At 41.2% G+C, this 17,146-nt stretch overlaps 2 protein-coding genes across 2 annotated transcripts in view; one reads left to right on the forward strand and one right to left on the reverse strand.

Moving 5' to 3' along the window:
- Positions 1–11,742, forward strand: part of eif4a3 (eukaryotic translation initiation factor 4A3) — a 244,192-nt gene extending 232,450 nt beyond the window's left edge. Inside the window, exon 13 of the mRNA XM_066647076.1 lies at positions 11,733–11,742. The gene's annotated coding sequence lies outside the window, so the exon portion shown is untranslated. The remainder of the gene's footprint in view (positions 1–11,732) is intronic.
- Positions 1–12,443, reverse strand: part of nid1a (nidogen 1a) — a 29,554-nt gene extending 17,111 nt beyond the window's left edge. The window contains exons 1-5 of the mRNA XM_066647074.1: positions 12,215–12,443; positions 2,777–3,076; positions 2,217–2,443; positions 1,709–2,082; positions 534–671 (exon numbers count right to left, since the gene is read on the reverse strand). Coding sequence (XP_066503171.1) covers positions 534–671; positions 1,709–2,082; positions 2,217–2,443; positions 2,777–3,076; positions 12,215–12,436 — 1,261 coding nt within the window. The 5' untranslated portion in view covers positions 12,437–12,443. The remainder of the gene's footprint in view (positions 1–533; positions 672–1,708; positions 2,083–2,216; positions 2,444–2,776; positions 3,077–12,214) is intronic.
- Positions 12,444–17,146: the final 4,703 nt, after the last annotated feature.

Here is a 17,146-nt window from a genome sequence, read left to right on the forward strand (position 1 = left end):
GCACCCGATTATCAAGACCGCCAAGAACTTTCAGTAGAACATCACAGAGCCATCGCAGTTAAAAAAAGATAATAGCAATCACCTTCTTACTGATACTGGAGTGATTAACAAGGGTGATGGACATGTTGCTAATGCCCATGTTATATTATCTTTACAGCTAATAACAGGTCATTTTTACAAATCTTATTTTGTTCCCAAAATTTCTCTCCAGTCACATGCTGCTTCCAACCTGGGAGGGTAAAATCTAGAAACACATTCTCTGAGACATGAGAAGCCAGCCACTGTTTGGAGCTCGCCAACACAGTTCCATTGGAGTTCAACATAATTGGAGGAGAACACCACAGCTCAATTGAGGACAACTACATTCTCTCAGACTCCAGGATATGTAATCTCCCAATGATAGGATTCACCATTAGGAACGGAGGGTGTGTGGTAGCTTTTAAGTCAAGTTAGCATTTATTGCTATGTTTAAAAAAAAAGTTTAGATGATATAATTTTTTAAATAAAGCATTCAGAATTGAAGATGAGCTCACCATCAGCGACACAGTCCTTCCCATTGCCGTAATATCCAGGCTTACAGTGGCAGCAGTAACCCGTGGTATAATCTCTGCAGTCCGCAAAAACTGAGCACCTGTGTCTGTTGCTAGCGCATGTCTCATAGTAAGAAAACACTGCAAAAACCCAGAAAACAACAAATCGAAAGTGAAAACTGGGAGGTGCCACACAGTTCTGAGTATGTTATTCAACTTTATGAAATAAAAAATGCTTTGATCACCATTGCACAGCAATTCAACCAAATTTAGACTTATCTTTTAACCCTTTCATATCAGTAAACACACTAGTGATTAGAGGCAGTGAGCACACATCAGTAGTTTTGACATACAGGGGGTCCTCAACTTACACCGAAAATTGGTTTACGAAGAGACGTAGGAACGGATCAACGTTGTAAGTCAGAACATACGTACATACTGTACGCAAATAACATACTGTACCTAGTAAACAATTAGCCGTTGATTCAACGTTTAAATAACGTAATGACTACCTTCTAATCAACGTTCTCTTAAGGTTGAAAATGAATGTTGAAAAGACGTCCAAACACAGACATTGAAAAGACGACTATTAGACGCATTTTGGACGTCCATTGACGTTATTAATTGGTCCCGAAATAAATTACTTGTATAAATCGCGTTTTGGACATCCACTGACGTTATCGATTGGTCACCACTTAACTAACTTATTAAGATGGATTTTGGACGTCCAATGACGTTTAAAATATGTCCTTGACAGACAGACTACTTTTAGACCTATTTTGAACGTCCAGGGATGTTCCTTGTTTACTGGGTAAGCACTTATCCTATCCTAACGCCTATCCTCCTCAGTCCCGAGCCTCGTAACCGTGTATTCTTCCGCCGCGCACAACAAACACGAAGTTCGCGTTACGACGTTTACGACGCAAAACCACTTAAGTCAAAACAAGGCTTTATACAGTAAATGGGAGATGTGTCGTAACCACAAAACATCGTAACTCGGGACTGACGTAACCCGAGGACCTCCTGTATAATCAAGTTATATGTTAAAATAATAAGTTCCAAGTAAGTTTGGAGTATTTTGATAATTATTATAAATGTCAACATATGGAAAAATGTAACAATATGCAATTTTACCATAAAGAACAGCAGCTTTTACTGCTACAGTGTGAAAATCTCACCATTAACATTCAGCTCTTCATCTGGTTCATCTATGACCAGCACTTGAGGGTTGTTTGGTTGTATGATGGCAGGTTGTGGTGCGAGGGGCTGGGCGTGGCTGGAGCGGCCATAACTCTCAGGCTCTGCCACCACATCTAACTCTAAAACTGGTTCTGGGAAAGTTGTTGAGGTGAAGGCCTCTGGAGAGAAGGTTTCTTCTTCGTAGGGTGGGTAATCTGTGGTCACATCCTGGTTGGAGTATTGGGGCTCTGTGTTTTCAGGAACTTGGGGGACTTGGTTTAGTGTTCTGACCTGGCCAGATTTAATGGAAACAAAGCCATTGGAGGTGCCAATCTCATACACCCACACACCACGCGTGCCTGAATTAGTTAATCTGAGGAGAGATGAAGAAATGAAGCATGGTAACATTCAATGATGTCCAAAAATGACCAATCAATGTAGCTACAGGGTTTCAACCTGACCTGAATGCATGAGACTTTGAGCCAGAGTCTCAGTGGTGACACTTACTGTGAGAGATTCCTGACTGAATCCTCGTCTGCGTGGGTGATGCGGTAGTAAGGGCCTTGTGTACTGGTGAACCAGCCACTAACCAGACCTTTACTGAAGCCAACTTCAACAGGCTTCATTTCACCTTCAATGAGAGTGGAGAAGTAATGCTGCTCCTCTGATGGGTACAGCAGGATGGCATAGCTGGACAGCTCTGTGGATGCCAGGACAAGCTGGACAGTGCTTCTCTATAAAAGGACACAAGAACTAATTAGCTTCTTTGTAGGAACGTGAAGGGAGGCGTCTACATAAAAAGCCTTTAAACCCTGTCAGTTTGACAAGTCCTGCCAGGTGAGCTGTGTCCAGATCTGGTCCTGGATGGCTGGAGCTTGGCAGAGTTTGATTGAAAATCACCTGATTCTGACCATGTGCACTTACAAAAAGTGTTTTTCTGTAAATTCACACAAAGTTGCTTCAAAAACCAATTTTGTTCAATTTATATTTGAGTTTGTTTAATTACACAGATAAATAAACTGCTCAGTGGCTTGATGACCTTGTATTTTCCATGCAGAAAGACTTGCCTTTTTGATGAAATCTCCTCTTTCTGGAGTTCCAGGAGCTGCAACATTATCCCAAGTAACAATAAGGGCGTGACTGGGCTCCACCTCTTCCTCGCTTGGGAAAGCCTGGTTGATCTGGTTTGCAATCTTCAGCAGCACATCTGGACTGGTCTCTTGCCTGAAAAAGACCTTCCCGACCCCGTCGCTGGTGTCCAAGTCCCCGAGGAAAGCTGCTACGATGCCAAATGCCGCGGGCATTTTCCCCAAATACGTTGACTCCTCTGGAGGTTGATCCACAGACACAAAGCCATTGGTGTTGACCTGCAGATATCAGACAAGACACAGAAATGTCTTACAAAATCGTTTAAAGAGGAAAACTGTACTTAATTTTCGTTTGCATTCTGTGAATAAAAAAAGGACAAGTCTTCATATCTGAGACATAACAGCACACATTGGTAGGAGTGAGTTGAAGCTACACTGTGGCAAAGAGACAGCTATCAGAGATTACAAACAACTGCAGCAAAAAGAACCTGCTTAAATGTGCAACAAAACCCTTAAACCACAGTTTGAAATTACTCTGGCAGCCGGAATGTATCTTACATACATAGAGGACCCCCCCCCCCCAAAGAAGGCATAAGTGGGACATATTTCTCCTCTTTCTCACAAGAGAACACAGTGCTGGGGAATTATTTAAACATCTGAGAAATGCTTTGATCAAAATACCACAAGGATCAAACCCCACAGCACAGTTCAATTTGGCCAGTTTGAGCGCCTGTTCCTTTAAAATAAGAACGAGCTACACATCAGCGTGAGGGGCAAGGAGCAGTAGTTTTTTTGAAAGAATTTTCAGCCATTTTTTCTTGTTTCTTCTCTTTTCTCATTCTCATTCTCACTGGGGAGACTTAAATGATTAGGGGGAACAATTCTAAAGTCATTTGACATCAGAAGCGCAAAATCACAATGACTCATTCCATCACCGGCCATCACACACTCACCCAATCTTATAAAGGATCCGGCAAAGGCAATTTTGCGGGCAAGTCTTATCATATCACGACAGGTCCAGCAGTCAATGGTTTATCTGAGTAAATGTCCCTCTGTTGTAAAATAGCAACATGAATGTTCTTCATCCCAACTCCCAAGACTGGCTGCTGTTGGGATTAGTAATACTAGCTTTACAACATCTGGATTCCCAAGCACGATTTACCCGCATGATTAAAAACAGATGTTTAACCAATCTGTTGGACAGCATACGCAAATGTCTGCACACTGTCTGTCGTTCAACATATCCATGATCTCTACACAACGGAACTTCCCAAGGCAAGTCTTATTGCGTTACACTGCAAATATCTGAATGAGTACAGGAACAAACACCTTGGCTTTGTGGGCATCTACTCAACTGACTTTTCTTCTTAAATATAGGGGAATTGATCAGTAAAAGCTTTTGCTCCAAAAATATTGTATGAGGTCAGAAACTGATGTTGGATGATAAGTAGACTGCGGTTCCACAGCTCAGTGCTGGGGCACTGTTAACTTCTAGTAGATATATGGCCTTGAGCAAGGGGATATTAGGCTCATGTGCAGTTACTCCAAGGCATCCCAGCCTTTTCTATGTAGATCATAGATGCCTTGTGTGCACAACTGCAGATCTATATCCACCATGGTTGTATCTTAACTTAGCTGACTTCATAACTACAAACTTTTGAACGTGTAGAGTTAAAGTGAAGCTATGTTGAGCATCTGTGTGCAAACCAATTAAGTAATATCTGCCAAGACATAGAGCAGTCGGGCTAATACAAGGCACAACAACATTACCTTCTTAGTTAGTGGTGGGGTGGGTTAAATGCAGGGGACACACATGAACACCAGGCTTCCCAAACAAGGCATGTGTTTACCTGACGCCTCATAAAATGGAGCAACATACCTGTGCCTGTGGTTTTGAGTTTGCTAGCTTTGATGCTTTGATGCCAAAGGCCTTTGAGCATTGCCTGTTAATGTGAATGCCAGCTGATGCTTGTATATTGTCGCTGTCCAATTAAAAACATGTATCTCCAAAAATAGTAACTTTATAGAAGGAAATAAAAAAACCTTCTTAACTTTCAATGGAAGTGAATATTAGAAGAATTTATAAAAAGTAATTATGAGCATTTCTATTGGTCAGTTCATTGAATGACACCTGCTGTGTTTAAATGATGTCAACGACAATAAATGGAGCCACATTCTTTTAATTGGACAGCGACTATACATGCCATCAGGAGGTGGTTTGGGCCAGAATATGTGCCAGCTCCAGCGTATAACATCACAAGGAACACTGTTAAAGAGCAGATAATGACCAAAGTATATTTGTAGAGATTTGCGAGGCTTGTTTCCTTCCTCCTTTGATTAAAGTTCCTGCCAGTGATAATGTTAATTAGGGCAATCAGGAGATTGCATCTATGGCTAGACGTCCAAATGGCTATAACTGTATAGCGTCTCCTGTTCTGTCTGGTTAGGAACTAGGAAGTAGGATCCCCAGGAGCCCTGCCTCCTCCCCATTGTTCAATGCAATGCTAGCCAGCATGGGCATCTCCAAACCAACATTAAAGTATTGGTATTTAGTGTCCCCATCCTTGTGAACCGAGATGTCCAGTGATGCTGCATTAGCAGCAGGTGGAAACGAGTTAGCCTTCACCCTCTCAGCTTCATTACACTGGGGGGGGGGGGGGGTGGATTCCAGTGGGCGTAACTGTTAATGACCAAAGACAACTGGGTAAAATTCCCCAAAAATCTTGCTGTAACCATGCTATAAATATCAGTGATAATGAGCTGAGTCAAAGATGAATCACTTTATCTGGATCAGAAGTGCAGTTAAACTAACTGGGCTCTAGTAGGTAACATGACATCCCTATTACAGTATAAATAGTGGTATTGGCTTAACAAAGTGTCAGAGACATTTGGCAAAACCCTGAAAACATCTAAAGAAATCTTACAGGTGTCAACTTAACAATGACCCTCAAACAAGCAGGAAACTTCACACCACAAACCGCCATAATAAGAACAAAGCCCTACAACCAGAACGTGTGCTCTAGACCTAACAAAAATAACACTGTTTACAATGAAACATGCAGTTGGAGTTGATAATAATTATAATAATATATCATATTGCACACATTCAATTTCACCGTTCACAACAACGGTGCTCTTCATTGAATAATCATTTATTAATTGTCTGCTTCGACTCCTAATAAATTCCGTAAGTTCTTAAACATCGTTTTGTCGTATCTCTTTGTCCTTTGTGGTCGTTTCCGAAGTCTGAAGGGCTAATAAACTAAGGGCTTTTCCAGAGGGGAGTTCTTCTCAATGACGCGTGTGAGTGTGTGAATGACAAAAGCAGCTGATCAAAGACAAGCAGTCGTTCATCTTAAGTGCCTCCTATAGAATTAGAGCCACCGCTGCAAATGTGTGCTGTTCTTTGTGCAGCTTTAGTGAAGCTAATGACAAGACGGGTTTCCTTATTAAAGGCTTAGCACACTTCTGAAATGGAAAAGAAGGGGGAAAATATCTTTCTGGGGCCAGTTGGTGAAGCAGAGCTAATCTGAAACGTCCGGACAACCTTGTGCCTCAAAGGGCTTTAAATATGAAAGGAATCTAGAGTATGACTTTAAGAACAGCGGCTCCATATTACATGTATCTGCAAGATCCTATATGATGGTGAAGGACAGACATAGGTTAAAAAATAGCTTAAGGAGACTCTCACAGATAAGTGAGTGCATTCCAATTTGGTGATGGACGGATAAATTACAAAATAAGTGTACAAAGGCTCCTAATTGAACTGGAAAATTCATTTACACATTCTTAATTCTTGTTTCTTCTGTAAAGGTGCCATTTTGTAGATAGTAGGATTTGTTCCAACAGAAACACTACGTTTATTTTGGAAGCAGAACCATTTCTTTTTTAAATTTTACCTCCTGACAACAAACATGTCTTGGCTGACCATTGTTCTTAAAGTTACATTTGCCTTGTTGACCCTCCCTATGGAGCGGACAGGAATTCAACTCTGAACGCTTTAATCAAACCCATCCCTCCCTGTGGCCCCCAGGGGCAGGAGGGTTGCTGAAGATACAGGGTTTCCGGGGGAGGGCAGGAGAGTGAAGGAGAGAGAGAGAGCAGCTAGTACATTTTTTATAAAGTGTTACCTTTTTTCAAGATTTTATTTTATTTTTTTTTATTTTATTTACACCAACTAATCATGCTAACATTGATTAACATTCGTTTTAAAAGAAACCTAATGTTTGTTACTACCAGAATGTTATAATACCATCCTGAATTTTAAAGAAGTCTGTATACAAGCAAGCTATAATGCCTAATCTGTTCAAAAATGTTCCATTCATATTGCCCCATACGATTATCTGAACTAACAGTCCACTCAATACTGCCTCTCAACCCAGAGGTGCCTTGCTGATAAGCCTCTTACAGAATGGATTTTAACATGCATGGTCAATTGGGCGCCAAACTTGAGCACTCTCAGTACACTGGCTTAAAGAAGAAAAACAAAACGGTCTGGAAGAAGCTGAATGAACTCCAGAGGGACAGGAAGAACTTATAAGAAGCTAAGCATTGCTTAGCACACTTCTTGAGAGAGCGGGAAGGAAACTAGAGCTAGTGTACATCTGTTTTCATGGCTACAAATAAAGCCTTGAGCCCAAGAGTTGAAGCAGTGGTCTCCAAATTGGACGGCAAAGCAAGACAAATGAATGAGCTCAATAAGGCATGTCATTGTAATAATTCCACTGTAATAATTCCAATTTTCAATGTTTAATACAAGTTCCAGTGGAGTTCGAAATCAAAAGACGTTGGGCACTTGAACATTTTTTTTATATCCAGAAGAGAAGCACTGCAGGAAAGTTTGAGAACCACGGAGTTAAAACATGCATTGAGCGCTGGAGAATACAGCAACGTTAAACTGTGTCGTCGGTCTGCACACAACAAAGGCACTTGAGATCCAACAGAATTTAAAACTTTGTTCTCTTTGTTCCATATCAATATATCATCTGAAGCCAACTGTAGTCCAATGACCACCCACAAAATTGTCTCTATAGAATAAACCAATCAACATCCGAGCCCACATCAGCAACCTCCCTCCAGGGTGAGTGTTTAGTCTACATATTACTTGGGATCTTGGTGTTTTCTAGCTAGGGGCAGGCGATATGACAAATTTGAAGAGGAAATGCCCTAGTCCAGCATGATTATACTACCTTTAAACTAAAACAATGGGGTTTTTCATCATAACTAAATTAATCAATAACTCATTAGTAACAGAATCATTTTATTGGCCACTGTGCTTGCACACAGAGGAATTTGTTCTCTGTATTCAACCCAATCACACACACTAGTGAACACTAGCAGGTAGTGAGCACACATGCCCAGAGTAGCAGGCCCTAGCCACGATGCCCGGGGAGCTGTTGAGGGTTAAGTACTTCAATCATTACCTGCCGATTCTGGGGATCGAACGATTACAAGCCCAATTCTCTAACCGCCAGGACACGGCTTTCCCTTACAATGGGCAAAAGGAAACTTTTGACCTGGACTCTTAACACTAACACTAAAGTACAATGGTGTAGTGTGACTTCTGAGCTCTTACAGTTCCCTTAGTGGAGAACTATCTTTGTTTCTAGACCTGGAGAATTGGCTAGTATAGTTAGCCTAATTTAACAACACTATCTCTACTTGCTCACCTTCAAATGCTCACCTTGACACATGTATTTTCACAACAAAAAGTAATATACACCGAACTTCATTGCATTCTAGCAAAATAGTTACACGTTAGAGTCCAGGTCAAAGTTTATTCAATTTTCTGTGGTGAAAAGTAACAAATGCCAGAAAAGTGATTGTATTATTTAAATATTACTCACTAAACTAATACAAATAACAAATAAACAATACTCAACTCCATATATACCACAGAAAAAGCTCTACTGCAATTCTGAAACTTTGTATAAGACAGAGTCACAGGGAACATCCCACTGTAAGCACTCTCTGGAAAGAAGGCCCCTATCAGTAAATGTGGGGGGATCCATAAACAAGGATGATGTTATTTTATAGGGGGTTGAGTCAACAAAGTGGAAGAGACGAGGCCAGACAGAGTACAAAGAGTCAACAAAGTCATCCATTCACTGAATCACAGCATTCATCTAGGTTTTCTGCAATTGTATTTGGGCTAGGGATGCTAGGGACGTGGAGGATTAGCTACTATAGTTAGCCTTAACACTACCTCTACTTGACTAAATGTATTTGGTAAAATGCTCACATTGCAGTATGACTTTTCATAAAAAGTAACAAAATAATAATGTAGTTATGTTAGGGTTAGTGACTGTATCGTTTAAATATTATTAACTAAACCAATCAACAGGGCATTCTAAAAAGCATACCAACGCAGCATGTGGCAATAACATTATAATGCTAGCATTAACTGTTAGCATTAACTAGCATTTATCAAGCACAGCTAACCCCTAAAACATTTCCACACAAGCTAGAGAAGATTAGTCCTAAATCATTACTGAGAGGTGTAAAGGTGATAAAATAAAGAACAAAGGTGAAGAGAGTCCAGCTTAATCTCCAGAGAGTTCATCTGATTTGCATGATCAGCTTTTCACAAAAAAAGCCCCAACAATGGAGGCGGAGGAGAGGAGATCCACAATGTTTTTAGCTCAAACAAACACAGAGAATAAGTTAATTAGTAAACCCTGGGGGGGAGGGGGTTTATGTTACTGGAGCACTGTTTGTAAAAAAGGGTTCATCAGAAAACAATCAGTGCTAGAACTAAATAAACCATGAGGAACATGACATGAATCTCGTTCACAGACGTTTTTTCAGACTCTTTTGAGAACACAGGAAAAGAAAAGTGTGGGAAGGGGTCTTTTTCCATCAAGTCAAGCATCAGCTGTGCTGAGATCGCTCCAGTGACTAATGATTCCTGTTACAGAAGAGACTGGCAATGAGGATAAATATTTAGATCTCTGGCTGGACGTCTTCCTTTTCATAAATCTGCTGAGAGTGAGAGAGCGAGAAACAGATACAGAGCGTATAACTGTGTCCTGTAATGCAGTGTCATGGCACATGTCCACAGAAAACATTCCTAATCTTTCTAAGAGTGGGCGATACAGCACAATACTCAAAGGCATTCTCAAGATACACAATTTACATCCTAATATTAACATTTTCTGAAGTCCGTGAAGAAGCTGGAACAGACCAATTCTCCCACAAAACAGCAGTTTTAAATTAAAAGCAGAAACTTTTGGTATTTCAAAATGATCAAGACCATGCCAGTGATTGTGGTTTGCTAGAAAACCTTTCCAAAGCTTTCTAGATATGTCTTCATAGAAAACCACTGTGGGTTAGAGGGGTATAAGAGCTAAACACTGAGACCCCTGGTTCCTATCACAGCCACTGTAAAGAAACTGGAGATGGTAGGATTCTCTACAAAGAACCATTTCACATCAAACAACTCTGAATGACTTTGTTTACATCCCGACAAATGAATTATGCAGACATGCAGAATAATGAGTGCAGTTCTCTTTTAAAATGGCTTTGAATGACCATGAGTACAAAGAATTACTATTCACTGGGTTTGGTTTCTAGCCTCTCTGTAACTGCAGTAAATCTGTGTTTTTATGCCATTGTGAAGTGTTCTAGAAATACTCATGATAACTTCAGAAAACTATCAAGATGTGTATTCATATTTCCTACTACACCATTTTTCAAGAGGCTTCATCCTAAGTCATTTTGCAGCATTAATATCTGGTCAGATATTTCACTTCAGAAAATATACACAATGCAAAGAACATCTGTGTCCAAATGATGCAGAAAAATAAAAACAGAAATGTTGAGATCCATGCTTTTTGTACAGTAATATTTGCAAATTTATATAAACATCACAGTGGACTGTAAGGCATGTGCCAGGTGAAATCTGATCCATGAGAATCTGGAGCTTAAAAAAAAAAAAAAAAAAGCACTTTTTTTAGATCAATGCACATGTGAAAGTAATTGAAAGCAGCAGATTTCTGCGAGGGTGATAGTGGGTATCAGTGCTTCACACGCAAACACATTAAGTAACACCTGAAAACACCAAAAAATATACAGCTCTAAAACTAGCCTCATCAATGAACCCACTCCACAAGAGCCAACTCTAAGTGTTAAAACTGCACGAATGAATACAAAATAATAATCTCCCCCATCACTGGTCAAGTAGAGCACATATTATGTCACTCATTACAACAAAACTCCACTGACTTTCCAAAATATCTGTGTAATTAACTGGTCACAATGTAAACAAAGTCAATGAGTGTTTTGATGAGAAATGCTCTGTTCTAGAGAGAAGTACTGAGATTCAAAATTAATATAATTACACCAATGTAAACATTATAATAAGTAGGTGTTTGCTTGTAGATATATTATCTATAAATGTGTGGCAGTGACCATAATAATCACCACTATAAAGAAATATCAGTTAGTAAAATTTTGTAACATTTTGCACAATATATTAATTTACCCATTTTTTAATTATTACTATTAATGAATTAATTTTAGGCGGCATGTTGGTTCTGTAGGTCATGTCTCTGTCACACAGCTCCAGGGACCTGGATGTTGTGGGTTCAGGCCCCACTCCTGGTGACTGTTTGTGAGGAGTGTGGTGTGTTCTCTCTGTGTCCGCGTGGGTTTCCTCCGGGTGCACCGGTTTCCTCCCACGGTCCAAAAACACACGTTGGTAGGTGGATTGGTGACTCAGAAGTGTCCATAGGTGCGAGTGTGTGAGTGAATGTTTGTGTGTGTCACCCTGTGAAGGACTGGCGCCCCCTTCAGGGTGTGTTCCCGCCATGTGCTCAGTGATTTCAGGTAGGCCCCAGACCCACCGCAACCATGAACTGGATAAGCGCATACAGATAATCAATGAATGAATGAATGAATGAGAGAGAAACTCTGTTTTAAATTCAACATAAAACAGAAATCTGGACTTTTTAAACTTCAGAATTCAAACATCTAGTGTTTCTTAAGTCACAAACCTAGGAACCAATCCTGTCAACTTGCAGGGCGGGGCTTTCAAGCCTCTGGAGAACAGTGGGATTAATAGCATATTTAGCGCTCAGTGAATGAAAGCAAAGTGTTACTTAACTAGGGATTTTTATATTGTAAATAACTTGCAGAACAAAGATACATTTTAGTGAGGAAGATTTTACATTACTCAAAACGTCAAATGAAACGTATAAGCAAACAAGGAAACGTCTAAAAATGTACACAAACATTAAAAACTTAAAAACACAAGAAAATATGTATGTACAATTTGTAAACGAGAACTAGTTTATTATTATTTACGACACGACAACGTAAAAGAGCAAAATAAATAAATAAATAAAATGAAAACTTCGTAAAACTGGAATTAAAACGAAAAAAAACATGCAAAGTCCCTAAAAACGCGAAAATACTCACGTAAACGCTGTCGAAATGTTCGTCGAAGAAGAACACGGACAGTTGGAGCGGGATTTGTTGAGTAAAGTCCGAGCCCTGGGGCAGGAGCTGGTCTCCGAACTCGACTCCGAACTCCAGCAGCTCTCCGCGGCTCAACGCTCTCACGCTGGCCGAAAATATCAACACCAACACGGGCACCAGCGCTGGCGCGGGGGAGCGGGACGACATCCCAGTGAACATCATTGCAGCTCTACGCGAGAGACTACAATGATCCGAGTCCGTTTTACGCCCTGTATTCCTGACTGGGAGGAGTTTGGGGTCCCACCTTCAAAACCCCCAGTTTAACAAACTTCACGAGGTAACTAGCTAGATGTGTAAAATTCGTTTACGAGTTATTTTATTCATATTTTGTGTTTGTTTGTGATATGTTCTGAACACCCTTGAAAAAAACTACCTGACGATTCTTTTTATTTAATTTTTTTAGAACATTATTTCGTAGAACAAAAACACCCTCCTCGTTAACCACAGCACCATATTCCCTCCACCATGACATGTGTAAAAATAGTGCAGGTCCATGGAACTAACGTGTCCAGCTGTATTTGTGTCCTGTGAAAAAAATGCCTATGTGAGAGGTGTTCATCGATGACGTTATGAAAATTAGATTTTTAAATGACCCTTCAGGGCCACCATACGGCCAAGAGATTCTTTCTAAAACTTGTGTTTTACATTCGAGGCAGAGAGGCCCACAAAGCCCTAAAAAACATTCTGTCAGGTTTAATATTATTTTATTGCCATGTATATTACGCATGATTAAGAATGCAACAGTTCACAACTCTTCATGTAATGTAGACATATTGGAAAAATTGGTGCATTCAAAGCAGGGGGCGTGGTTTGTCAGTGATGAGCTCTCTCCCCTCGCTGCCGTTGTATGCTTAGCTGAACTTTTAGGTCCTTTACACCTTTATTTGCTACACAAAATATGGGAATTTCGTTTTTAATTCATCCGAGAACTTACATTTACGTTTCGGCATAGCTGCTCGAGATGAGGTTGGGTACATGAGCTTTGCCTAACGTAAACAAGGACTACTGACGTGCGGACTGACCAATTAAATAATTACAGAGAAGGTTATCGACCAATAACGGTGGCTCTACAGTCAGACCGTCCAATCAGAAGATTTTAGGCTACTTCACCACGCCCCCTTCTCACTCAAGCGAACCAAACGGAGTAGGGGAGGGCGGGACTAGTTTGTGAACGAAACTTCTCGAAGTTCTATGTAAGCGTTAGAAAAACAAAATGCCGGACGTTTGTGAAATTCCACTCGGACATTTTTTAAGTCTTAAAAAGAGGACATGTCCGGGTAAAAGAGGACATCTGGTCACCCCACTGGTGCTTCTACTCGGCTCTGGCTCAAATAGGAAACAAAAGAAGGGGCACAATCTGAGAAACATAACACTATTCCAGCAACAGGGCGCATTGGTGTTAATGCACAGGCCGAGGGAAGTGGAGGGGACTGTGCCACTATTCACACTGTATCTTATTTTAGTCCATAATCCCAGTGTCTTTACCTTGGCAATCCACTGTCATTAATTTTGGGAGCACGGCTTAGTGGTTAGATAAAACAGGATAAGGTAAGATAAGATAATGAAAGATAAGATGAGACAAGACAAGGTAAGATAAGACAGGATATGATAAAACCAGGTAAGGAAAGATAAAACAAATTAAAACAAAAGGAATAGATAACATAGGACAAGGTAAGGTGAGAAAAGACCAGATAAAGTAAAGTAAGCTAAGGACATGTACAATAACAACACGGTGGAGTTTGATGACGTGTTTCGGGTTTCGATCAGCACTTTAAACACAGCCGCGATCCCAGTGTCTGAAGTATGGAAGTTGACATTCTGAAATTTTTAACTGAATCTCTGAAGCAGGATACAGATGTAGTATTGTTGCATTTGAACAGTTCCACCCATTCTCCACTGTTGTGAATGTCTGCCCAAATCCTCCACCCTTTTCCTCCTCGGTGATTTAGCGGATGAGAGTGGTCACTGTCCTCTTGTTTTGGCTTCTACAGACACACTCAAAGCTCAGATTCATGCACTTTTAATAGGTTTCAACGTCTGTATCCTTTATGTCCTTTGGTATTAATTCATTCCAAACCCCTAACCTGAAGTACTACACATTTTGGCATTATTTATTTATGAACATTATAGGATAGTAATTGTATGTATAAAGCACACTCTCAAAACTAAATTAATGGAAGGGGCTGTTACTCTATGTGTCCAAATATGTCCTACTGTAGCAAAGGAGGGACCCATTTTAAAATATTTTTTTTTTTGTTTAGAAGATATTTGGGATAAACATGTGACCAGAAAATGATTGCCTCTGCAAATGTATGAGATTTGATCTCTTATCTTTTGGTTTTATTCATTTATTTGATTGAATGTACTAATATTTTGTGGTTTTGGTTGTTTATTTTTAAAATGATTACAAAACTATAATAACCCTAAATTTAACCAAAAAAATCTAACTTCAAATAATAGATGTTCATCCAGGCTTTAATTACAACAAACCAAGAACCCAAACAAGAAGTACAAAGACACAACATCCGACTCTCAAAAAGGTCTGGGGTGGAGAGATATGACCTCCATGCAGCTGCACAGTAGAATCAGCTCAAACACAATGAACCCAACTGTCCATTGGCTGTACTTTAGAGAAGCATTGGATGAAGTACATTATAGACTCTAAATCAGCTCTGAAAAGACAGGCCCCTAACATTTTCAATTGATGAGGTTCCCTTGTCTCCCTCCTGAGTGGTAAAAAAGAGGATAAGGGTTACAGACAATGAATGAATGAACTTAGATGTTAATAGCAGTTACTCAAACAGTAGGCTAATATTGCCAGAGCAACTTAACTCACGAGTCTGATGTATTTTGGTTTCTGATCATTTTTGTATTACATAAGGCAAGGCAAGTTTATTTATAGAGCACCTTTCGTACACAATGGCAATTCAAAGTGCTTTACAGCGTGAAACAGAAAGATTACATTAGAATGTAAAAAGTAAAAGAAAATAAAAACAGTTTAAAAGTATGAAAGAAAAAAAAAACAAAATAAAAGACAATAAAACAGAGTAATAAAAAAGGACAGTTATTAAAATGGTACTAAAAAAAATGAGTAAATCATTCATTCATTCATTATCTGTAAGCGCTTATCCAGTTTAGGGTCGCGGTGGGTCCAGAACCTACCTGGAATCATTGGGCGCAAGGCGGGAATACACCCTGGAGGGGGCGCCAGTCCTTCACAGGGCAACACAGACACACACACATTTGCTCACACACTCACACCTACGAACACTTTTGAGTCGCCAATCCACCTACAAACGTGTGGTTTTTTTTTTTTGGACTGTGGGAGGAAACCCACGTGGACACAGGGAGAACACATCAACTCCTCACAGACAGTCACCCGGAGCGGGAATCGAACCCACAACCTCCAGGTCCCTGGAGCTGTGTGACTGCGACACTACCTGCTGCGCCACCATGCGCGGGGTTAAATGAGTAAATCTACATTTTTAATTCAGTCTAAGTGCAGCGTAACTTATTTGAGGCCAATCTGGAGTCCAGGAGTCTGTTCCAGGTGCAGGAAGCTTATTGACTGAAATCTGCCTCTCCCTGTGTGGTTCTGACCCGGGGCACTATGAACTGACCAGTCCTGAGTGATCTGAGGGGCACTGGGTTCATACACTTCTAGCAGATCTGAAATGCATTTTGGTGCGAGGCAGTTTATTGATTTATAAACAATTAATAGCATTTTAAAATCAATGCTGTGTTTAACTGAAAGCCAGTGCAGTGACCCGAGGACAGGAGTGATGTGCTCGGTTCTGTCGATGTGAAGTATGTGAATAAGGGTAGCTTGCATGTTGCTAAATTCATATTTTAACTCTTTATTGACCTCATTATGGGCAGCACGGTGGCGCAGCAGGTTGTGTTGCAGTGACACAGCTCCAGGGACCTGGAGGTAGTGGGTTCGATTCCTGACTATCTGTGAGAAGTTTGGTGTGTTCTCCCTGTGTCCACGTGGGTTTCCTCCGGGTGACTGTCTGAGAGGAGTGTGGTGTGTTCTCCCTGTGTCTGTGTGGGTTTCCTCCGGGTGACTGTCTGTGAGGAGTGTGGTGTGTTCTCCCTGTGTCTGCGTGGGTTTCCTCCGGGTGACTGTCTGTGAGGAGTGTGGTGTGTTCTCTCTGTGTCTGCGTGGGTTTCCTCCGGGTGACTGTCTGTGAGGAGTGTGGTGTGTTCTCTCTGTGTCTGCGTGGGTTTCCTCCGGGTTACTGTCTGTGAGGAGTGTGGTGTGTTCTCCCTGTGTCAGCGTGGGTTTCCTCCGGGTAACTGTCTGTGAGGAGTGTGGTGTGTTCTCCCTGTGTCAGCGTGGGTTTCCTCCGGGTAACTGTCTGTGAGGAGTGTGGTGTGTTCTCCCTGTGTCTGCGTGGGTTTCCTCCGGGTGACTGTCTGTGAGGAGTGTGGTGTGTTCTCCCTGTGTCAGCGTGGGTTTCCTCCGGGTGACTGTCTGTGAGGAGTGTGGTGTGTTCTCCCTGTGTCTGCGTGGGTTTCCTCTGGGTGACTGTCTCTGAGGAGTGTGGTGTGTTCTCCCTGTGTCTGTGTGGGTTTCCTCCGGGTGACTGTCTGTGAGGAGTGTGGTGTGTTCTCCCTGTGTCTGTGTGGGTTTTCTCCGGGTGACTGTCTGTGAGGAGTGTGGTGTGTTCTCCCTGTGTCTGCGTGGATTTCCTCCGGGTTACTGTCTGTGAGGAGTGTGGTGTGTTCTCCCTGTGTCTGAGTGGTTTTCCTCCGGGTGACTGTCTGTGAGGAGTGCGGTGTGTTCTCCCTGTGTTTGCGTGGGTTTCCTCCGGGTTACTGTCTGTGAGGAGTGTGGTGTGTTCTCCCTGTGTCTGAGTGGGTTTCCTC

Source organism: Hoplias malabaricus, chromosome 16 (assembly GCF_029633855.1).
Source record: "Hoplias malabaricus isolate fHopMal1 chromosome 16, fHopMal1.hap1, whole genome shotgun sequence".
Taxonomy (NCBI): Eukaryota; Metazoa; Chordata; class Actinopteri; order Characiformes; family Erythrinidae; genus Hoplias; species Hoplias malabaricus.